This window comes from Orbicella franksi, chromosome 1 (assembly GCF_964199315.1).
Source record: "Orbicella franksi chromosome 1, jaOrbFran1.1, whole genome shotgun sequence".
NCBI lineage: Eukaryota > Metazoa > Cnidaria > Anthozoa > Scleractinia > Merulinidae > Orbicella > Orbicella franksi.
The window spans coordinates 22,907,092-22,932,121 of NC_138145.1; the positions used below are offsets into that span (position 1 = coordinate 22,907,092).

At 40.6% G+C, this 25,030-nt stretch overlaps 2 protein-coding genes and 1 pseudogene across 2 annotated transcripts; 2 read left to right on the forward strand and 1 right to left on the reverse strand.

Annotated features, from left to right (window-relative positions):
• Positions 1-2,815: 2,815 nt before the first annotated feature.
• LOC145483809 (DELTA-thalatoxin-Avl2a-like) lies at positions 2,816-3,943 on the reverse strand (annotated as a pseudogene).
• A 4,086-nt stretch (positions 3,944-8,029) lies between these two features.
• LOC145478584 (DELTA-alicitoxin-Pse2b-like) lies at positions 8,030-15,964 on the forward strand. The gene is made up of 2 exons (XM_081456667.1): positions 8,030-8,650; positions 12,567-15,964. Exons 1-2 carry the CDS (start codon positions 8,513-8,515, stop codon positions 13,812-13,814), a joined length of 1,386 nt encoding a protein of 461 aa, XP_081312793.1. The 5' UTR covers positions 8,030-8,512; the 3' UTR covers positions 13,815-15,964.
• Positions 15,965-18,562: 2,598 nt separating this feature from the next.
• On the forward strand, positions 18,563-25,027 carry LOC145497538 (E3 ubiquitin-protein ligase TRIM71-like). Its single transcript, XM_081477353.1, has 3 exons — positions 18,563-18,883; positions 21,228-22,524; positions 23,068-25,027. Exons 2-3 carry the CDS (start codon positions 21,243-21,245, stop codon positions 24,048-24,050), a joined length of 2,265 nt encoding a protein of 754 aa, XP_081333479.1. The 5' UTR covers positions 18,563-18,883; positions 21,228-21,242; the 3' UTR covers positions 24,051-25,027.
• Positions 25,028-25,030: the final 3 nt, after the last annotated feature.

Here is a 25,030-nt window from a genome sequence, read left to right on the forward strand (position 1 = left end):
TGGCATCCTGGAATCGACCAGCATAATCGATCTGTTTTGTTTGTATTACAGATTTCTTTCCAGAATTAACAACCAGTTAAACCTCCCAGTTGAGGCATGGAATAACCATGCTGTACGCACAACCAATACGGGTGAACGCAGAGATTTTACAAGATATATGTAATACTGGAAATACTAGCTGTCAGGGACACATTTGATGATAACACCCAACCAGATGAATTATCTGGTGAAGACCCAAAAGGACTTACACTAAAATCACAGTCTGTTTCCTAAAACTCCCCTTGAGGTATTGATATATCATAGGCTGTAGGACCCACTCTTCCATTAGAAGCTGATACAGTTGGCAAAGCCCTAATGGGAGTACACTGAGGTGCATGAAACTGCTCTTAATGCAAACATTTCCCATCTAAGTAGTAAATATTGCATTTGTCTCACCAGCGATTCTAGAGCCCGTATCTTCTCAACATTTGCCTTGGTACCTCTGTCCAATGAGTCAACTAAAGGATTAGCCTGCGTAGCTTGGCGGTTTAACAATTTTTTAAGCAATTTGAGCGCGAGCGCACAAAGTGACAAAACCGCGAAAACCAGCAAGAACCGCCCAGGCTCCTCGTGGCTACGCCGCATTTGGCGCTTGTTATCACGGCTTCGTCGTTTTCTTAGCGTTAGGATAAAATCCTGAACAGTCATTCAAAAGACGCATAACTGTTTCTTGAAGTTCAGTCACCGGGGGAGCTGCAGTAACAAACATTAGACAGCACATAGACTATGACAAGGCATTTCACCACTGCCGCCATATTGACGACTTTTAGTTAAAGTAATTTTCATTGCTATCATACACGAATGTCCGTTCTCTTCCAAAGGCACATTTCGTGCTAGAATATACAACTTAATTTCCGAGACCCGCATATACGCGCATTTTAGCACGCGTATATATGGGTCCTTGTAGGACGCGTCTATTTGGGCATTTATTTCGCATATCCTCGCGCTTGAATTTACGCAAATATGTGGCCCTTTAAAAATGCGTATATACGCGATCTAAATGGTCGTATATATGAGCTTAAAGTCCATACGTAACGTATGTAAACAAGTATACGCGGCAGAAAAACCCGTGTATACCCTGTCGTAATTTTGAAACGAATGGCCAACCATAGATCTCGGACTAAAACGGTTCGAGCAAAGCACCTAAAGACCGACATAATTTCGGGAAGAAAATCAGCCCTCCGATTAAGTAGCGTTGCGTGATAGAGAGAGGGTCTCCTGATCTATCTTTTAGTCGGCCAAAGGCTCCCCTAGCCTCCCCTAGCCCAAGCACTGCTCGTCTTGCAAATAAAGTCTTGCGTTTTATGGAATCAATCTCTTCCAAACTTCGAAACAAGTAGAACGGAATGTATCCTAAATCTTAACGTTTGACCGCTATGAACCTCCTCCCTGTAAATTCTAGGGACTGTAACCATTAGAACCGTTGAGATCTAACTAACGTCGAGTCAGTGTTATTTAGGCCAACCGAAGCACTATTTTCTATTTGCTAAGCGCTGGAAATCGAGTTTGATCAAACTGCGATTGGTTTTGATTTCACATCTGATTGGCTGAATTGAACAGGCGCGAGCTTTTTTAAAAAGCAGTGACAGCCGGAGAAAGAAAAAACACAAAACCAGAGCATTTCAGGATTCCATTTTGGACACTCAATATAAAATCGCTCCAAAAGAAAGTTTTCTAACCAAGGAGAGCGAGCGCGCAGAATCCATGCCGGTATCATTCAACTTGGACGAGTCACTTGACTGAGCTACGAACGCAGTGAGGCCTGTACTTACGACTGAGGTCAAGATTCTCCCAAATGAGTCGAGCTCACTGGCAGGTATGTTTTCAACTTCTAAAGCCTGTTTTTATAGACTGGAAAAAATTCTTAGAAGCGTTCAAACCGCTCTTAGTCTTTTATTGATTGTTATTCACTTATGTTCAATAAGAATTTGCCAAGGTTTGCTCGCTTTATTAACATTTTTACTCGTGAAGTTTTTAAGTGTTCTTTTGGCTCTTTCATTAAGTATTTTTAGCAGACAAAAGCCAATTGTTTTCGCAATTTTATTTATGTGCTTGTCTAGACGGAAAAATCTGGATTTCGGTCAACATCCATTTAAGCCAATTATATTTGTGAATTTGGCAGTTCCAACTCTTGAGAAAAGGCCATATTATAAAAATGCTTCAAATTTCTGATTTTTTATGTGTTAAAAGTTCTTAACTGTCATTGAAAAGAAAAGGAAGGAACTTGTAAAAAAATATCCTCACCCAGACTGAAGAACCACAACTCAAGGTGTTTGAATCTTTTGAAACATCGTATTCGGAGATGAACGGGATGTCCCGTTGAGGGTCTGACGCTCAGTCCCCCACTGTCCCGCTCCATTACCCTTTAATGGTAATGCCATTTTGGCTTTGAACATCCTAGAAACGTCTAGGAACTAGGTGAGCAGCACGTACTTTTTTTTTGGTTTATTCTAAAAGAAACTATTCGAAACGAGACCAAACACAAACAGTTAAACCTGATAATGAAAAGCCTAGGGGTTTTATTTGTCTAAGGGGCTATACGCAACTGTTCGGCAAGCCTTGCCGCCTTTTAAAATGAAAATACAAAATACAAAGTCACCGAAGCGGATGATCTACCTAGCTCAAGATCTTGATGTCAAATTAACAATGCTCGGTACATTTTGTTCTTATATACCCATATCATGAAACATATACGACAAATATGCTTTTGATGAGAACTGCACGTGCTAAAAATTACAAAAACGCGAAGCCAGTTTTAGTCTAAGTACCTAAGGATTGCTACATTACAGGTGTACAGCAAAAAGCGAAAAAGATCGAAAAAAAAACACTATTCTACAATTTCCAGTTTTAAAACAGTCTTGCCATTTTCTTTCTCTGCCGGTTGTTTTTTTATTAAAGCTATAGCTCGACTGTTCCTTTGGAGATGTTCGGGTTCAAGCTTAAGTAATGGGCTTGGAACAAAGCACACTTGTTGTCTAGTTTCCACACCGTTGTACGCTCCTCCGACGGGTTCTTGCAGTAGCAACGAAAATGCGAGATCTCTCAGCCACGCCATTCCCAGTCATTCTCGGTGTTGATGACCGCTGTCGTTTTCCCATTACAGTTATGGTCCAGTTTGATGTCCGTGTACGTGACGCACGATGGACCTCTACATGAGCACCAGCTTACTGCCTTACGGTGGCAGTCTTTTGTCACTGTGACAGCCTTCTGGCGCCAGAGAACACTCGTACTGCGGTGAGGTGGGGGAAGAACTCTTGGCAAAGTTGAACATCTGCAAATCTTGTCCGCCACCGGGCCTATAGTCACCGCCGTAGTTGAGAAACCCGAGGTAGTAGTACTCGAGATTGACAGCTCTGATGAAGTTTTCAGTATGTTGTCCGACATACAGGGTTTGCAGAATGCTCCAAAGTGACGTCAAGGTGTACTGAATTGCAGACTTGGTTTCTTTGGCTTCATTCAGAAATTTTTCAATCAGATCTCCAGTGCGGTGCTTAATAAGCTCGTTTCTAGGTTTCAGGGGTCCCTCCTCGAACAACCAGATTGCCATTCATGGACATTTCAGACACCCGGGATATTTCACTTTCATGAATACCAGAACACACTGAAACACCAAGCTCTGTGACATTTGTCGGTCCCGCCAAGGCCAAGAAGCTTTCAACCTTGAAATCTCTCTCCTTATAGGAATCGTCGGTCTCAGCAAATACCATTTGGTTGATGCTCGATCCCAGTAACGCAGACGACACAACATGAGAGCCATAAGTGTTGAGGAATACATCATAGTGCTTCCAGGCATTGGAATACCAGGGATCCTGAATTTTAACAGGCAGTTTTCGAAATTGTTCTAAAAAGTTTCCGTCAAAATTCTTTTCATCCAGCAGGCATGCTTCGTTTAACATATCTTGACTGTAAGATGCCTGGATCAGGAGTGAATTTCCAGTCACAGAATGGACGAACTCGGAGAGCCCTTTTGATGCATACTCGAGTGATAAGCCCAGTGAAAAGCCTGTCTTAAGAGAACTTTCCAGACCTGCTGTGGTCGCCAGGGACGAATAGGCGGTATTCGTGTCTTTGTAGTAACGGAATCTCCGAATCGAGACGAGCTTTGGGTTTTCTATGATACACCTCTGCAAAATGGAAGGATCCAAAATCTGTAGAAAAAAAAACGTGAAAATAGATGATATTCCATAAAAGACCGATAAACAGGAAAAGCAATAAAAGACTTCTTTCTATGGATTTGGGACATCAGAGGCAAGGACAAAACCGTGGATTGCAGATCAGTAATAAGGATTTCAGGATGAGTTTAAGGACTGGAATTGAGGCAGGACTCTCCAGATGAGCAAGATGCAGTAAGATGTGATGCAGGCCTATCAAAGAAATTAAACGTAAGAAAACTCAACACCCATGCAATGAGTTGCTTTTTCAACGTACAATACTCTGCAGAACACTTCCTTTCGTTTCAACATTTTGTTCGACGATCCTTCAAAACAGGGTCAATAAAAACTTGTAAGTCATATTTTGTCACAAAAAACCCTAGTTGCTTATGCAAGCATTTGCGGACGTTTCAAAGACGCACAGCTTCAGCTGAAAGTTTACCGACTTATAGGCAGTTAGTATCTTTACCAGCAATGTAATTACTCTAGGCCAAACATTTCTGTATACCTGATATCCACTCCTGGGTATGTCACCCACAAGTTTCTATGTAGGAAGATACAATCCCCTTCCAAGAGGGCTAAAATCTCCCCCCGCAAAAGTACCGAGATTAATAAAGGACAACGCAAACAGGAAAATCATCCTCCTAAATGTTCTGCTCCTTCAACTGGAGCTAAAGGTCAAACGCCTTGCGTACGTGCAGTCGAACCCAAGAGTGTCCTATCGGCGTGGTTTCGCTATTTATTTGTAGTTGCCCTCTTCTCGCTTAGAAGAGATGTTGCATTGTTTTTGAGCGACACTTAGACGTAAGTCTCAAAACGAACTTTTGCTTTGCTGCGTCAAACTAAATCTCTTGCCAAAAATATTTTCACGACGTCAGGTTCGGGGCAGGGGAGACACTCTCTGCAGGGTTTTGGGCTTTCATTATACCAATAGGGTATAGTGCGCGGGGCACATTGAGCCACACTCAAAATTGTATTCTGGTGCCTTTTATAACAATGCTCTTTAAGATGTCTATCGAACAACTCTGTTATTATTGCATGGCAATTTCGCCCACCAAAAGATTTTAGGGTTCCAGAGAGAATCGTTTTCAAATAATATGTTCTTAAAACGCCTCTCCCCCTAGAATCTTACATGCAGAAATTTAGCAGCAATCGTATATATGGCTTCAAAGCAGGATAAGGCTGATCAGATACACGTCAAGGCAATAGGTGATATTGTCTTAGAGATTTATGCCTTACGATACACGTAAGGTTTCCTTAGTTTTGTTGATAAAAGGCTGAAATGACAGAGTAGTTGTCTGATCTAAAAGAATCATCTCATCAAATCAGTAAAGACAGTAAACCAGCCGTTAAAACTTAAAACACTTAGTGCACTTCTATGAAAGAGCTATTGTCACAGGATCATGTCGACAAAGTTTAGTGGGTTTATTTTTGCAACTATACTTCCAAGATGGATGGAATCATTTATTGAGATAAGTAAAACCTAAAGCAGCTGCTAATTATTTCCGACTTGGATCTCTATATTTAGGGTTCCTTTTCGGAAACAACTTCGGAAGATCAGAGGCCAGTATTGACAGTATGCAAAGCTGGCACGAAAAAACGAAAGTTGTCAACAACTGACCCATTTGCCAAAGTCAACAAAGCGAAAATATATGGAACGAAGCTTGAAATTGAGAGAACTTTTTTCGTTGAATGTAGGCTTCAGTAATCTCTCGAGCTTGACCCAAATATCTCTTGCCATTGAAAGGAAAGTTTTTGAAAGTGATGACGTTATTTTGTTGACATGTTGACCTTCAGAGAAAATCGGTTGAAAGTGATTTGGATTGAAATCTCTCTTGACCTTGATAGCAAATTTGTTGAACGTGCAGCCAATTTTGTTTCTTGAATTTTGCACTATTTGGCCTTCCATTCTTTGGACATCCGGAAGTTTTTCACCCAGTCTCGTTCATTCCAACCCAGGCACGTCTCTTCCCAAAACAACTGCGACCTTGGTTTGGTCCAAACACGACGAACAGGTAAATGCGTGAAAAGTGAAAAACAGAAAAAAACAAGGAGGAAACGAGACGTCTGCGTCGAAGATGACGACGAAGCCGTCTCTGTGCAATCCTTTACCAATTTTGGGTAATTTTGCGGGTTTCCTTTAGCCCTGACTGCCATAACGAAACCAGACCCATTGATCGCCATTTCGTTTACAAACTTTAACATCAAAATGAGGCTACGCAGAATGTAAACGTGTACATGTTTTGTAAAGGAGTTGATCCCGTAAGAAGTGGCGGATGGCTTAGGCAAACTTATAATGTTGCGTAAGTTCGTTTTGAGACACAGGTTATACTTCGGTTTTTTTTTTTTTTTTACTTATTTTAACGGCTTGATGTTCCCTTTTGACCAGACAACGTCTCAGTCATTACAACCTTTATAGATCTTTATATCAATCAATAAACGGTAGTCAACCAAGCAGTTTAGCTCTATAGTTATTTTGAATGACCAGCTACTGTGTGGATTTCTAATTTATGTATTAATCTATATATTTTTGTAAATTACAGTGGAACCTCGATTTAACGAACCTCTATTTAACGAAGTCCTCGATACAACGAACGATATTCTATGTCCCGGCCAAAGTTACAGTAAAATGTATGGAATAGAACCTCGATATAACGAATCTCGATATAACGAATTCTTCGATATAACGAACATAATCCGGAAGCCCAAACGTAAAATCTACCTCGATATAACGAATTACAATGTTTCCTTGTTTACATAGACAATTTTCTGTATAACTTCTATGCTGCAACATTTTTAAATCGCTACTCTCAGAGAAAGTGTCGCTCTTTTGTAAACAAAAGCTGCGCGTCTGCTCAAAAGTGAAAATAATTAAGCCACCATGCTTAATCAATTGCATCTCAAAACGCGACACTTCTGGGTGACGAAAATTGCATTGAATTGCGTGACAGAAGTCATCTGTGTTACAAATCAATCATTAACTATGACCTCGATATAACGACCATTTTGGTCGTTTCCCCTCAATTTCGTTATATCGAGGTTTTCGATATAACGAACCCTCGATTTAACGAACAAATTTGGCCGGTCCCCAGCGACTTCGTTAAATCGAGGTTCCACTGTACAATACAAACAGACGTTGCTTGTCTTGTCACCGAAGCTAAGGAAACTTTACGAGTACCGCAGGGCATAAATCTGTAGAAGAAAGCAGGTCACCTATGGATTTTTCAATGTCCATTAGACTGCTAATTAAAACAATTTTCTTGAGAAACGATTTCCCTTGGAAAACATCCGCTTGGATTTATGTGGCAAAACTTTGATGTTAAATTCTTCTCTATTGCCTTCACGTGTATCCGATCAGCCTTATCCTGCCTTAGCCTATTTAGTCATATACACGATTGTTGCAAAATTTCTGCACGTAAGTAATCACGGAAGATCGGGGGGGGGGGGGGGTGGGGGGGCGGGGATGAGGAGAGTCGGAAATCCATCTTGGAAGTATAGTTGCAAGAATAAACCCACTAAACTTTGTCGACATGATCCTGCGACAATAGCTGTTTAATGGAAGTGTACTAATTGTTTTAAGTTTTAACGGCTGGTTTACTGTCTTTACTGATTTGATGAGATGATTCCTTTAGATCAGACAACGACTCTGTCATTGCAACCTTTTAATCAACAAAGCTAAGGAAACCTTACGTGTATCGTAAGGTATAAATCTCTAAAACAATATCACCTATTGCCTTGACGTGTATCTGATCAGCCTTATCCTGCTTTGAAGCCATATATACGATTGCTGCCAAATTTCTGCACGTAAGATCCTAGTGGGGCGGGGCGGGGGGGGGGGGGGAGAGGGAAGCGTTTTTAGGAAATATAATTTGAAAACGACTCTCTCTGGAACCCTAAAATCTTTTGGTGGGCGAAATTGCCGTGTAATAATAACAGAGTTGTTCGTTAGACATTTTAAAGAGCATTGTTATAAAATTCACCAGAATACAATTTTGTACGTGGCTCAGTTTTCCCCGTGTATTACCCTATTCAGTACATATTCCCTAAACCCAGCAGAGGGTGTCTCCCCCGTCCTGAAACCTGACTTCGTGAAAATATTTTTGGCAAGAGATTTAGTTTGACGCAGCAAAGTATCATGAGTTCCTTGTGAGACAACAGGTAATTTAATCGTCTGTGTGTTTTCTTATGTCTACGTGTCACTCCAAAACAATGCAACATCTTATCTAAGCGAGAAGAGGTCAACTATAAATAAACAACGAAACCACACTGATAAGACACTCTTGAATTCCACTTGCCGTTGAACGAGCAGAGTATTTAGGAGGATGATTTTCTTGTTGGCGTTGTCCTTTTTTCACATCGGTACTTTTGCGGTTGCCGCGGAAGATTTTAACCCGCTGGGAAGGGGAGTGTATCTTCCTCAGTTTGACTTGCTTGGAAACTTGCGCGAAAGTGGATCTCAGGTATGTTGTAATATTTGGTCTGAAGTAATTGTTTGTAAAATAACGATAAAATTTGCTGAACATACAGCTTGTTCAAGTGAATGTATGAAATATCATGAAGACATGATTGATCGTTGCAGTTATGCACACAACTTCAGAAGTTGTGAAATTAAAGCCTGAAAAAAATTCACACTGCACCGGTATCGCAGAGGTCATGGGTTCGAATCCCGTCCAGGCCTGAATTTTTTTCAGGCTTTAATTTCACAACTGCTTAAGTTGTGTGCATAACTGCGATGATCAATCATGTCAACATATGTCAACATATCGTTACTAGGTTCGGCCGAAAACACTGAGGGCTAGGCCGTCCAAAAAAAATCGTTACGGACGGAATATTCATATTTCGACGGAAGATTTTGAAAAGAACCGCGAACTGGTTGAAATGCAGAAATGATTGATAGGCTTACAGACCTGTTCTATGCCCATTATTGACACATTTTCGTCAAATTTTGATTTCTTTTTTCAGTTTTTGCGAATAATATCACTCATCATTCAGTATATTCTTCAGGTAAATTTCAGCATTTCTGATGATGCTACTATAGTCACTGCATCTTTCAATAACTAGCCTGCGTTGCAGCCGGACGTGTCATAGAATCCCCGATATAGACTATACCGGCGGTTTAGACTGTCTGGTAGTCAGATGGATTCTCATTTAAATAAACTGATCCTTATTAGTTTGCTCCATTTTGATATCGGTGACTGAACCATTTCTAAATTGTCTAAATCATTTACTGTTTCAGTAGACCGTTTAACACGAGAACACCTAACTATTTGTATTTAGACAGTATCATTTGTCAATCATTTATTCCATTTCGCAAACCATCACTAAACCATTTATGTTTGGTCTGTGCCGTTTAATAATCTTGTATTTTTGGTGGTGACGGCCGCCCATAGCCGAGCACTGTTTCGTTGTCTGAACTGTGCTCAACGATTTGATTACCGCGCGCTCGGCAGAAGTCGGAAGCTGGAAGGAGCCGCCGAACACTTGATTGAGGGTAGCGAAAAACGCACTTGTCCGTTGAGCTTTGAATTTTAGAGTCCGCATGTTATTGAAAGGCACAGTAACTCTGAAATGCTATCGCCTTGAATCTCGGAAGATCTTTCAAGCTAAATTTCTGATCGAAGACTCTTTTATAGGATCATCATTTAAGGTGGCTGGACACAGTTTTTGATACCTGTGTTTCATTCACCTTTTTCTCTAAAACCCTTGATCTCTCGGTCGCCAAAAATGGCAGCAAGCAAGCTAATAACACAAACTTTGGTTTTTCGATGGTTAAGCTGACGTGGGTGCCGTTGCCATGGCAACATGAATAAAAACAAAAAGGCCTTTAAAATTGGTTTTGTTTATTTGTAGAAAATCTAGTGATTAGATTTTCTTGATAATTTGTATGCAACAAACTTGTAACGATCCTCACAAGTTAACACCATTTTGCTAATAATTTAACAGAGAGATCTTTAATTATCCCCTGTTGAAGGTTCACTGGAATATCTAGAATATCCTCTGTTAAAGTTCAATTATTTTCAATACTCCAGTTACTTATTTCCTAAGTATTTTCCTACCAAATTTCGTGAAATTCTAATGAGTGGTTCTCGAGAAATAGGCGTATTTCCGAGAGTGCAATTTTTCATTCAATCGCAATTTTTTGACTAACTACGCATGCGCTGCATTTAACTGGGTTCTTTCGGTAACAAAGAAAAAGCTGAGAATTGCTGGGTTCTTTGCATCGTTACCTTTTCTAACATATCTTTGTGATAAAAGACTAAAGCCATTAATACACTGCGTTTAATTATAGAGAAAAATAGCACAGATAGTACGGGTAAACATATACAGGCAAAAACTAACGATAGACAAATCCGACGTTTCGGTGACATCTTGGCGCCATTGTCAAGGGAAACTAATTAAATATGCGATTTCAAGAGTAACTAAGAGTTCAGAGTCACTAATTTGCATAAGTTAGACAAAGACTTTAATAGCGCGAACTCAGTCTGATTGTACATTTAAACACGGTCGTAATTGTTTAATGAGTAACATCTCATTAATGAGACAATCAAACTTGTTGTGGCATTTTTTCAACACGCTAAACTACGACCGTGTTTAAATGTACAATCAGACACAGTTCGCGCTAAAGTCTTTGTCTAACTTATGCAAATTAGTAACTCTGAACTCTTGGTTACTCTTGAAATCGCATATTTAATTAGTTTCCCTTGACAATGGCGCCAAGATGTCACCGAAACGTCGGATTTGTCTATCGTTAGTTTTTGCCTATATATGTTTATCTAAATCATTGTTGATTAGATTGTACGGGTGTTGAGTAAATAAAATGATCGTTCTATTGACGGCATGTTTGTTTTTTGCAATCCTTGTGCACGCGCTGAATTGCATCAGCAAAAGCGCGCGCGAAAACTGTGTAAAAGGTCATTCCTCACATTTGCATTGCGCATCCTTACTGCGCGTAATTTATGGCGTCATTAGCGCGCGCTTGTGCACGCGCATATTGAAAACATGACGGATTTGCCTTGATATTGAGCTCTGTCAGTTGAAAAATGGCTCTAGCTCACCAACGAGCATGGGCACCCCAATTTTTTTTTCCAGTCGTTGTAATCAACTAATCATAAGCTTTGCGTGAGAAAAGACTAATCTAATTTCTATTGCTGAAAATTAAATAAATAAGAAAAATAGCAGATACACTGTGGTCTTTTCTATTTTGTAGTCGGTAACCACGTCAAGAAATTTGGTTCAAATTTTTAATCAAGGATTTGGCTTTCTGTCTGAATCAAACTTAAACGTTTATTTGTGTTCGACACAATGTATTGACTGTAGTTTAATGCGTGTTCTTATGAGTCCGGGCTTACAAAGATGTTACAATTACTGGGAATGCGTTCTTATAATAAGCATTAAATAATGCCAAAATGGGGCATTTTCAATGCCTCACTGCTCCTTAATGAGCATGGGCACCCCCCTTTTTTATTTCAAAATTGAAGTTATCATATGACAAATATTCAGTGGACAAAGTTTGAACAAAAATCTATTGTCACTTTTATTTCAGAGGAATTACCTTAAGGACGGTGCCTACTTTTGTTAGTGCACACACGTTCTGCGCATTACGCAAGCCATGGTCTAAGCGCCACGCGCGCGCTGGGGTTGACATTGACGCAATCAACTACGCTATCACGTACACGACTAAAATGAAAGCAAAATTTTCCTACTGTGACCAAATCAAGTTTAATGAACCTGTACTTAAGCCAGGAAAACCAGAATAGCAGCATATCACTAACCAGCTGTTATCTGTTGAAAATTATACCGAAATCCAACTGTATGTTGTAATATTTGGTCTGAAGTAATTGTTTGTAAAATAACGATAGAATTTGCTGAACATACAGCGTGTTCATTGAATGCATGCAAATGCCCATAACCCACCGCCGACTTGGGCGGCAAAACTTGTGCTTTTTTTTCGAAAACATCTTCATCCAGAGAGTAGGCCGAAAATACTGAGGGCTAGGCCGTCCAAAAAAAATCGTTACGGACGGAATATTCATATTTTGACGGAAGATTTTGAAAAGAACCGCGAACTAGTCGAAATACAGAAATGACTGGTATGCTTACAGACCTGTTCTATGAAATGTATGATCTTTCAGATATTCATTTGTGTTCTATGCCCATTATTGACATATTTTCGCCAAATTTTGATTTTTTTTCAGTTTTTGCGAATTATATCTCTCATACAGTATATTCTTCAGCTGAATTTCAGAATTTCTGATGATGCTACTGTAACCGATCCTTAACTGGGTCTGAAATGCTATCGTCTTGAATCTCGGAAGATTCAAGCTAAGACTCTTTTAGGATCATCAAAGTTGAGCGTAATGTTTTAATTTCCGACAGGTACTGCGTTCTTCAGCTGTGCCGCAATGTACTATTACAGCTAAACAGGACGTCTCGAGCAGGGGATTCAAGTTTTACAAAAACACCGAAGAATTCTACTCTTCCATGACCACCTCCTCAGGTCTGGAAAGCTCTCTACAGACTGACTTTTCCTTGAGCCAAACACTTGATCAAGCATCAGAAAACGTCGGTGGAAGTGACCGGAGAGTGACTGGTAATTCACTTTATTTTGTCGCATCCTATCGTCAAGAAATATTGAACAAAGACTGCCTGAATTATGGAAAAGATTTTGACGAAAAGTTTCTGTATAGTTTTCAATCACTGCCAGTCAACATTCCACAGCCGTGGATGGACTCGGATTGGAAAGAGTATGATATCTTCCTTAAGAAATACGGCTCCCATGTTTTCACGTCTATTTCGGTAGGATCGATGATCAATCAAATGGCATTTGCTGAGACTTCCGATTCCTACACTGAACGAGATTTCCAGGTCAAAAGCTGCATGTCCCTGGGTATATCATCGGCGTTTGGAGTCTCGATGTGTTCCGATATTGACAAAAGTGAAGCATCGCGAGTGTCAAAGATGAACATGAGGGGCGAGCTTGTCATTAAAGGAGGGACCACTGAAACCCGAAACGAACTCATCAAGAACCGCACAGCCGACCTGATTGAAAAATTCATGAATGAAGCCAACGCCACTAACGCTACAATCCAGTATACGTTATCCGCAACCTGGGATATCCTCTTGTCTCTTTATGTAGGTAAAGATAACGATAACTTCATCAGAGCTGTCAATCTCGAGTTCTACTACCTCGGGTTTCTCAATTATGGCTGCAACTATCAGACAAATAGTGGACAAGATTTGCAGATGTTCAACTTGGCGAAGGGTTCTTCCCCTACCTCACCCCAGTACGAGTGTTCTCTGGCGCCAGAAGGCTGTCATAGAAATGACGATTGTCATGTCAAGGCATTTAGTCGATGCCGTTGTTATGGTACCTCGTGCATTAAATACGAGGAAGTGACACTGGACACTGGGAAGACAAAGAAGAATGCTCACGTCAACAGGGACGACAACTCATTGAAAGGGCATGGATGCAGCTACAAATCGTCAAAGGCACAGTGTTACTGCACGGATGAATCAAAACAGCGTACTGTCGTATGGCCTGCTAAAAGGGGAAGTAAAGATGTTTTGTATAAAGCACATCACCTAAACTTGAAGCAACTCGTGTGCGACAGAAAGGAGGCTTAAACGAAGAGCATATCGCCTGGGAAGATCCGCAAACTAAACCACGACATTGTAGATGCAGTTTCTTTACAATATCCCGCTTCGCTTTACTAAAACAGAGACTGGAACAGTCTTTGTTAACAGTTAATCATGTCAGTTTGTATCTTTATCCCAAAATCGCTGGCATTTTAACTTTTCGTCGTTCATTGTTGAACACATTATTAGTGAAAATTATCAGTTTAGACTTGAGCTCACATGTGCTCAGCTATTTGTTGTTCTATATGTTTTTTTTGCTAATAGTCAACAGGGTTTTCAAGTCCTTTAGATTTGCTTTTGCTAATGATCATAGTTATTATTTTTAGTTATGGCTGAATCTCATATACCAAAATCGACTGAAGAAAACTCAATTTGAGATGCTAAGATTGTTCTTTTGGACCTTTTGAGTTTCAGTTGTGTTTAGAGTGTATATTACCCATATATATATATGTGTGCATGCTCGTGAATGATGTTAATTCATAGCGTAAGGCGTGAACTCAGGCGTCGGCTGAACTGTCAAAGAGAAAAAATGGCCTTCATTTCTTTATCATTGCTACACTAAAAACAATGTCATATATCTTAATTGAAAGACTTAAATACACAATCAGTTGAGAGAGTTGGGGAATTTATTTAGTCACACCAGCAGAACTAGAAAAATCAGTCCCCTTATTTTCGTCAGTCAACGAAACGGGTTTGTGATTTGTCCTCTATTTAATGTTGAATAGGTACGTTGCAGTCAGTGTGCGTCGCACAATTTTCGTAAAATTTGTTTTCTGGAATATCCACACTGTACTTAGCTTGTCAGAATTTCATCACTCATGGGTTTGGCGTCTCAGACTACACTCTCTGCACCCAAGAGCAGAATGATTTCTCTGAACATAACTAGGGTAGATTTTATGGTAGGCGTACATGCGCGATTAGAGTCTGTATTCAGTATATACATTCATCTGTACGAAGCACGATTCAGAGTGCGGGGATAATTTTCAGACAAATGTCTCACTCAAACCCAGTGCGCATTTATTTTGGTAGTCATAAGAAAATAGTCAATTTTGGCCATCATGTCGTCATCTAAGTAGTGCGCTTCGTAACACAAAATCCCGCGCACCTCGCTGCAGAACCGTGGTCGAAAAAGTGAACTTTTGTTGACTGGGTTCTAGTCAGGACTAGTGTAAACTCAAGGATGGATCTAATGTGGAATTGAGGAATTGGCTATGTCACTGTACGTCACACATCTCGGCTCATCTCGGCTCATCCGGTTAAAGGAGCTTCGTCACGGTTTCCGCATCTTGAAAAGTTTATCATAAATTGTTCAAGTTCGTCGTTTGTAATCCGTGTCAATTTTCTCCATACCTCACCATCCTTGTTCATTCATGGTTTATTATTAGTCTTTGGTGCTTCTGCATCTTAGTTAACTGCTATTTATATTTTCAGGTTCCCTTTAGTTGAAAGCCGTATTTTGTAAAAAAAAAAAGACTCAAAATATCGTGACTGAGCTCCTTCAAGTATACGGATTGGTGTTAGGACCGTTAGAATGTTTCAGAATTTTCATTTGTCATCGGATTCTTATACAAACGTTATATTCTGCGCCCCCCACCCCCCCCGCTGTGTGTACCCTCCACGGGCCCTGGCGGAAAAACTCGTGGTATGTTTTTTCATCTCAATGATACGGCCGGCTTTGCCTCCTGCTTATCTCTCTTAGAGACTAAGAACCTTAAACTGAGTCAACAAATCAGTGAAGGTATAAGACCCCAAAGCACTAAACAGTTATGGAAAAGTCAGTGCGAGAGAAGTATGGGACGAAATTACATTGTATAAATCAGTTAGTATGTATGGAGACTACAAACGTCGGGTTTCTTGGTTTAAGGCCGTGAGATCGAGTTCCCCATGAACATTTTCAAATAACAGCAGATGTCACAAGATAATCATTGTACTGAACACATTTAGAGCGTGTTACGTATTTCCTATGCAACAGATTGTCAAACTGCGTAATGGTTTGTTTATTTTGGATTAAAAGCGTCCCTAAAATTCAAAGCAAAGAACTTCCAATATGTTTGGTCCTTATTCCGGCTAAAAGCTGTGCAAATAAAAACATATCCCTCAATCCTGGTAAACAATCCAGTGGTGATTTCCAGAGACAAATTCAACAGTCCGGGATCGTTATCAGATTTGATAACCATGTGACGTCACAACATGGCGGCCATTTCAAAAAACCGGGAATTTTCGTATTCACTTCGCTTTGCTCGTTATTTGTTCGATTATACTCGGGTAATTTACCCATAATTCTATTCGATAATTACCAGAAAAGAAGGAGCCTCACATGTTTTGAAGATGTAAAATGCTACTCGTAAAGTGAAACAGCGCTTGCAATTTTGCATCCAAACCAGGTATGTTTTCATTTTGTCATTAGATTTAAGTTACCTGGAGATTTTTGCCAAAATCACAAAAAATATGTCGTTAATCTTCACGCCATATTCTTGGGATTTAACGTGTTTTTAGTGTTGTGCACGATCTGTGAAAAAAGTGCACGGGGGTATTTTGATTTGCGATGTGTTGTTCGTAACGGCGGCCATATTTACAGCTGTAATCGATATGTTCCTAGGTATTGAGATGGCGGATGCTGGTACCCATAGAATCAAAATAGCAAATTTATGTCGATTGTGTGGATATAGCTTGGTCATTACATAGGGTAGGTTTATTGTTGTCGAGTTTTGCAGCATAAAATTTTCGTTCCTTTTAGGCCTGACAGACACGCACCATTCAACTTTAAGAATTACTGGTGGCAAAATCAAGGGGTACGTAAAAGTAACTTACATAAATCATCTAAGCCCCTTCAGAAAAAAATATAGCTCTTAGTGAGTCGCTCGATTCATGGTACGGCAGTCCAGGTGGTTGGGAAACCACTTGCGAATCTAACATTAGTTGTTTATTTTCTTTTGAAGGGTTACCATGAGGTCAAAATCAAGGGGCCAGAAGGAACTCCTTTTCATGTCCTTCCTGAAAATTGGAAACAAAGACTCGTTCGCACTTCGTTGTGTTTTGCCGGAAATTAGAGAAATACCCGAGACACTTCTAGACGTGCCACAGTCTGGTATCCAACAGCGCTAAGAAAAATTACACTTTGAGAGAAGTTGCTGGAAGACAGATAGGCCGGGTGCAATACTTCATAAACAGGGAACTAAAACACCTTTCGGACTGCGGGAAAATCGACAATCACGTTAAAGGGTAAGTTGCCTATATTTTAGAGTCAATTTCAACAACTCGCGGTCCTGAAATATTTTCCGGAAATGCCGGCCAAACTAGGTCAGTTTTCTGGCACACCAGTCGTTATATAATGAAGCTTATTGTTGGATTTAGCGAGTGAACTATGGTACGAAAACACATTACTTGAATTATAGTTTCTTTTATATGAATCGGTCATTAAAAGCGTTTTTCCATATCACCGAATGCACAACAATAGACTACTGATCTACAACTAAAACAATTTTTTTCCGGAAATGCCAAGACTTCCCAGTTTACTGTCACATCTCACGACATAAAGTGTTGCATGTACCCATTCCACGGAACGGAGGTGTATCACGAATTAAAGTAAATATACCTGCTATATTTTTGTTGTTGTGCCAGAAGCATATCAGGCGAGCCCACAACGACAAAGAGAACTCCAGCGCATCAAAGATGGAAACGAAATGTACAATACGGCAGAGGGGATTGAATTAGCAATCGCAGAAATGGAATTAGGCGTGGGATGGGATATGGCCATCGAGGTAAGCTATTCTATAGTTCGTATAGTGTGATCGTCCGGGTGAGTGTAGTTCTGAAAAGAACTGTTGTTGGTGACTGACGTTTCGACAACCTGAGCGGAAGTCATCTTCAGAGTCATTCTATCTTCAGAGCTATTCTATCTTCAGTATATCTGGACAGAGAGTCGACAGAAGGAGGGTCGCGAACTGTTTCCATACTGTTATTTCCATTTCATAGTAATGAATCATAGTAGGAGATGTTTCGGTCCTAACCACGCTTCGCTCATGCAAATTGAACGAAATTCAGTTACAGCTCTCCGCTTGGAATATAGAAGCAACTTGTTCAGTGTCAATTTGTGAACTCAAGATGTATTTACTGTTAGTGTTTCGTTTATATTTTATACAGACTGTTGAACAGCCAGCTTCGCCAACTACCAAGAAAATGAAGCCTGAGTGAAAATAGAAGCTATCATATTAGTATCAATAAACAACGCTTTTGTGAACAGAATAACTGTTGTCTACCTTCGTGTGTTTTTACTCGGAACAAATATTATACGGTGTCTATCAGAAAATGAAACTTTTCGCTGTAGCTTTTGGACAAAGACAGTTTTCTTCCATACATCTCTGTTTCTATTCCATAATCCAGTAACCTATTGCGAAGCAAACATACAATTACAATTAAATAAAATTGCATTGTGATGTTGTGAAAAAAGTAACTCCTTTCATCGCAGCGCCCCGTCGACCGCCATATTGAATTATACACTGTTGCTACCAAATAATGTCACGTGAACGAAAATTTGCGCAGCGATTGGTTAATGGTTTGTTTTGGTCGAGGTTATCAAATCTGATAACGATCCCGGACTGTTCAATTTTCGATTATTCTTCGCTGATCTCGATATGACGAATCGTGGATATTTAACAATATTTAGTTCATTTTATAGATATTTTGTTGCATTTAGTAATTCACACGTTATCAAAGCGATTCACAAATCCCATAAAGGCACAGAAACGCCAATAACTTGAAGATGCAGCGAAATATTTTCAACCTGCTTATTAACCCGTCAAAATTCAGATGGTCCCTAAATCAACAAAACTATTCCCTCCACTGATTGGTCAACGAGTAGTCAAATACCGGAGCACAGGTCAACGGGTTTTTACGTAAGAATGCCAGATCACTGCATCGTAATGAAATCACCCAAGAACAAAGGATGATATATTTTTCCTTCTCAGCGGCGTGAAACAATCCTAAAGTAGCTTGAATGAATTCGTCCGCGGACGTATTGGAATACGCCAACACTGGAAAAATAAGGACAGATTGAGGTAACTTCAAACTTCTTCAGTATCGTTCGCTTCGTGTAAATATAAAGCTCGAATCATCTCTACACTTAGGAACGCGAATTATTTTTGAAATAACTGAAAGTCGCCAGGAGGAGGGTTCGCTTCCCAAGTGATCCGTGAAAATAAATCATTTTCAACTTCCACAAATCATAAGATACTAAGATATGTTCGGACTCTTTAAGATTATTAATGGCGGTGGTTTATGACTTTTGCGAGCCAAAGTCAATTGATTATTTTACTCGCGAACAAAAAGGAAATTTAAAACTGGTACTTCAGTTTACATTGATCCAAAAATGTTTTTCCGCTTGACAAGTATTTCAAATCGATATTAGATCGAAAAAACCCCGCGAACTCAAAGATTAGTTCTGAAGAAAAAAAGCCATGATTTCAATTTGACTTTGTGAGTTTTGATTTCTTTTTTTAGTGCGATTTAAACTAAAGCTGATACAAACTACGGCAGCTGGTCACAGGCTTTGCTTAAAGTCGGAATATTTCTCTTTAGAAGAACAAACTACGTTTTCATCACAGCTTCTGGAACTACTGTCAAGTAGTATAAATTTCATCTTTATCTTTTTTCATGGGTAAATCGGGTTTTGATAGGTTTTGTCCCGTGCATATTTTATCGAAACAGGTAACTTAATCACTTCTATGATTATTTTGGACATGAAAGCAATAATTCCAAAAACAATACGAATAGCGCTTTTCAACTAGGGAGTAAAAGTTGCCCGACCGTTCGACCATTTTCTCTGCAGGAAAACTTCACAGTGTCTTACGTTTTTTGAACTGACAGGGAATAGGGAGGGACGGGTTAACATTAAATTAAACACCGCGAAAGACTAGTTCATTAATTGAATGAGCTCATTTCTTCAACTGTCCATGGGACTACTGCATTTATAAAGAATGTAATTAAGGAGTGATAGAGTCAAAACTGGCAACAAGCAAATTTAAGGCTGGTTTTGACAAGCACGTCAGTTACAGCATAAGCCGACATAAGGCTAAAACAGTAAGAGGTTGAAAATTAGCGCCTTTTGTTCGAACAGTGTCCAAACAAAAGGCCCTACCTAACAGCACCTTATGCTTATTCGCCAGTGAAAACCAGCTTTTAATGTGCCACATTTAGCCGACAGTTGCATCTCGCCCATCCAGTCCGATCTCATAGCAAAGAACGATTGATATCACAATTAACTTCAGTTTTCGGGCTTACAATATCAACATATTTCTGGAATGACAAAATTATCAAGAAGAATATTGCCTGATCAAACATCAACTCTTCAGTGTAGAATGAGATAACGAGTACCAAAAATTGATGCTTACAACTTAAATGCAATAAAACAAACCAAAATTTTCGGCTTAATAGAGAGTGATACAACGAAGCGATTTCTTTCCGTGTGTTAATAACGCGAGACGGAGAAAAGCCGAAGTAATTATAAGGTGCTTTACATGTTATTTAAAATAGATTTGCGCTTAAATTCGTCGACCCAAAGAGAAGAGCAGAGCACTGTTCATCGTCCACAACACTGCGTTACAAGTCTCTGAAACCAACCAACCAACTGTTCGGTCTCTGAGCCCAGTAACTGTCAGTCTGATGAATGACCAGCCAACCAAACAGTCGACCGACAGATTGACTTACCGACCAATCGACCAGCTGAACACCCAACCAACCGACGGCAGACCACCCTATCAATGACTCAAGCAGTCAAGTCATCCAACCAATCAACCAATTAAGCAGCCAATTAAAAAGTCATGCGTGACCAACGAACCTAACAAACAAATGAAAAAAAAAAAAAAAAAAAAAAAAAAAATGGCGTCGGCTTTTGGTCCCTCAACATCTAATTTTCAAGGACCTTGTGTTACCTGATCTATCGTTTAATTTAGCCCCCAATCCGTGTTTTTGAGATCTCGTTAGTTTATTTCTAAAATTACGTTTATTGTGATTGCCAGAGGTAATTACCGTGGTTTTAAGACGGCCATTAAATAAACTACGTTAACTAAGTAATCTGACTAACTTTACGATTCAGTATAAACGGAGCCGAGCAAGACATTCTGATGCTTGGCTCAAACTAATACTCATCTCAATCAGTATCGCTTATCAGGGTAGACTATTCGGGCAATTTGAAATCGGTGGACGGGGGGCAAACCTCCCCTCTCCAATCGCTCAACCATGCAAACCTATCTCGAAAACATCATAGAAGCAGTTGATAAGCGAAATAACATATACTGTAAGCGGACTGGAACATATTTAGGTATATTTTTATTTAAAAACATATCGCTTGGCCTTATCTTCGGTGCAATGACTAATTTGTCCAATTTCAATCCTGTTTGTCAGGTTTAACGAGGCACCATGACGTCAGCCATCAAGGTTATCGAACAGATCAACGAGCAATTAATGTGCGCCATTTGTCTGGATCGCTTGACCACGCCGCTATTCCTGCAATGTCTTCACACGTTCTGTTCGCAGTGTTTGCATAGAATTGCCAACAACGATCCATCTTCAACGATTACCTGTCCCACATGCCGCGCCAAAACTCCACTTCCGGACCAAGGAATCGATCACTTAATGCCTAACTTCTTTGTAAATCAAATGCTGGATCTGGTTCACTTGAAATCAGAAGAGCTGAAGAAAGAAATGCGCGAGAACAAGAAGTGCAACGCCTGCGATAACATGAAAACAGCGGATTTTGCTACTTCAAGATGCGTGGACTGCAACAAGGACTTGTGCACGAGTTGCGTGGCAGAGCACAAGCGGGCCCATGCCACGCTCGACCACAGAATCATTGCAACCAGCGAAGATGACAGCCAAGAGACTCAAGAGCTGGATAAATACAGTTTGTCGTTCTGCAAGTATCACACAAGAAATGTCATCAAGTACTTTTGCAACACGTGCGACGAAGCCATTTGCCGAGTGTGTACGATCCTAGAGCACCGGGAACACCAGTACGTATATCCCAAGGACGCTTTGCCGGCCAGGAGAGGCGCTATCGCAGAACTGCTTGAACAAGCCAAATCCCGGATGCCTGAACTAAAGAAAACGCTGTCTCAAGTTCAAGAAATGTCAAAAAGGCTCACGGAGTGCAGAGAAGCCATCGCAAAGGAAATCAGCGAGAACACTGAAGATCGAATCGAGGCGTTGCGCGAAGGACAAAATGAGCTGTTGAGGCAGCTAGATCACATCCATGACGGCAAGCAGAAAGTCTTGGGCTTGCAAAAGGACAGCATCGAGCTTGAGCTGGGAAAGCTTTCTGGCTGCTGCGAGTTTGCTGACAACGTCTTGACGTTTGGCAACGAGGTCGAAGTTCTACAGATGAAAGGACGCTTGGAAATCTTGAATGATGTGAAGGTCCAATTCGAGCCTGAAGAAGACGACACCATTCAATACGTTCACGATCCCGCCTCAACAAAGACTGTGTCCGAGTCTCTAGGCAGCATCCGGGCTAGCAGCACTTTTGCCTCGATTTCATACGCAAGTGGAGACGGAATTCACACTGCGCGTGTCAAAATGGAGACAACTTTCCGGCTGACCACTAAGGATCGACATGGCCAGAGATACAAAGGAGGAGATAGAGTCACAGTTGACATAAGGCAACCTGATGGGACACCTTTGCGGTCCACAGTCAAGGATGAAGGTAATTACGCAGAAAACTTCTTCGTTGTTAACATCTGGCAAATTATACCGTTAGGTAAAAGGTAGAATCTGCATGCGAGCCAAGTGGATCATCAGGCTGGTGCTCATCTTGGTTTCTCTAGTTGAAGCGACTAAGAGTATTTCTACTCCCCCCTCCCCCCCCTGGATTGGATGCTAGTCCATCGCAGGGTTACCACCAGCATTAAATTCGCCGGTACCCATTTATGCACTTGGGTGGAGAGGGGCACTGTGTGCGTAAAGTGTTTTGCCCAAGAACACAACACAATGTCCCCGGCCAGGACTCGAACGCAGACCGCTCGGTCCAGAGTCGAGCGCACTAACCATGAGGCCACCGCGCCTCCACAATCATACCGTGAAGAAGTAAGGTTTATGTTATTTCTTAATTGTCGGATTTGATATAACTTCTAATATGAGCGCGGTTGGGTTAGACACTGCATAAAACAGTAACATTAAATTAATTTTTAAAGAACGCTGTTGTTAGTGATCAGTCATGTAAATCTAAATTGTCTCGTCTCAATTACAGGGGATGGCACCTACACTGTGTTCTACATGCCAGAGGTGAATGGCAAACATGAAGTGTCCGTTTCCATTCAAGATAAGCCAATCATGGGTAGCCCCTTCACCGTGCTCGTCATCAACCGCCGCGAATACGCCGACGTCGGCCCGACGCTCCATCGATTTGGTCAGTACGGCAGCAAAAAACGCGAGTTCAAATCACCGTTCGGTGTTGCAGTCGACAACGAGAGTTACATCTACGTAGCCGATAGCTACAACCATCGAATCCAAATTTTTGGCCCACGGGGAGAGTATGTTTCCCAGTTTGGTTCCCACGGGGAGCGCAAGGGAGAGTTTAACTGCCCGACAGACGTAGCCATTGATAACAAAGGAAGAATCATTGTTTGCGACAATGGTAACAACAGAATTCAGGTCCTTAGTCGGAATGGTGCATTCATTGGCAAATTTGGTCGCGAGGGTACTGGCAACGGTTTCTTCAAATCCCCCTGGGGAGTTGCGACCTCTCGGAAGAACGATATTCTAGTCGCTGACATGGAGAATCACCGGGTTCAAATTTTCTCCCCCGAAGGAAAGTTCGTATCAAAAATTGGTTCTTACGGCGATCGCCCCGGGCAGTTTAACTCTCCCTGCTACCTCCTCGTCAACCCGGAAGATGACCATATATATGTATCTGACTCGAAAAACCACCGTATCCAAGAGTTCGACAAAAACGGGAAATCGCTGAGGCAAATCGGATGCCAGGGAACAGGGGAAGGGCAGTTTTCACATCCCCGTGGGCTAGCCATCGATATCGCCGGCAATCTTGTGATTGCTGACATGGGAAATCACCGCTTGCAGATATTGGCCGCCAGTGGTAAGTTCGTCAAGGAGGCTGGATCCGAGGGTAGTGGAGACGGACAGCTATCGTTCCCAGAGAGCGTTGCGATCATGCCCAATAGTGGATACATTGTTGTATCTGATCTCAGCAACAATCGTATACAAGTTTTTTAGAAGAAACAACACACATCTATATGCATAAGCGTTCTACTGTAGCAAAAGCCTCAGTTGTGTAGAGAGGTTATGATAAGAAAAACAATACGTTTTAGAAAAGCCTTGTAAGCCCTTTGCAGGTCCTCCACAAATGAATATTTACAGGGCAGTGTTTGCTGGACGCCATGAATTTAACATTTTTGAGCTAGTTTATATTGTAACAATTTTATTTATCCTCACGGCGAGAGATGGTACAAGAGATATCTAGAGAAACTAGAAAATTACTCAATGCTAGAGATGATGTAGATTTATTATGTTTTGTCTTTCGGAACAAGAAAGATTGAGTTCCTCGTCATCCCAGCCGCCACCAGAGTAAATATGTTTTCAGTTATGTTTATTTAGTTTTGCAAAGCCTCTTTTTATGGCCAGAATCAAATTTGTGATAAGTAACTAGAAACGAGTAACGAATAAGCTATCCCACAGATTCAAGTAAAAGAATAAATTATCCAATATACAAACAAACAAACAAACAAACAAGCTAACCGGAAAGCAAGGAAAGAAGAAAGGAGAGGATGCATAAAATGTGCGAATACTAAACAAATTTATGAACAAAAGAATAAACTTTCCAAATGATTCATTGCTTGGGACATACGAAGTAAAAATATGTGCTGATAACTGATCATTGTATGTACATATGATAACGGCATCATGATTAAGCTTCTGGAAATATTGATTGAATATGTATTTGAAGTTACACCACAATGTTATATTTCTAAATATTTTAATACGGTAGTACCACGCTCAACGAGTAGTTTTACACCTAATAGGAACTACAATCTTGGCCAAAAGTCTTAGGACTCCTTAATTTTCTAGTGAGCATACAGCTCACCTAAGAGAAAAATGCATACACCCCATTCCCTCCTTTACAATGTTGTCCACATAGCGAGAATTCCGTTTGCAAATTCAACATCGTTTGGGGAGAGTGGGAGTGGGGGAGGGGG

Coding starts and splice junctions, on each gene's coding strand:
- LOC145478584 (XM_081456667.1), top strand. CDS start 8,513: ATGATTTTCTTGTTGGCGTTGTCCTTTTTTCACATCGGTACTTTTGCG. Junction 8,651..12,566: donor TGCGCGAAAGTGGATCTCAG/GTATGTTGTAAT, acceptor AATTTCCGACAG/GTACTGCGTTCTTCAGCTGT.
- LOC145497538 (XM_081477353.1), top strand. CDS start 21,243: ATGACGTCAGCCATCAAGGTTATCGAACAGATCAACGAGCAATTAATG. Junction 22,525..23,067: donor GTCCACAGTCAAGGATGAAG/GTAATTACGCAG, acceptor TCTCAATTACAG/GGGATGGCACCTACACTGTG.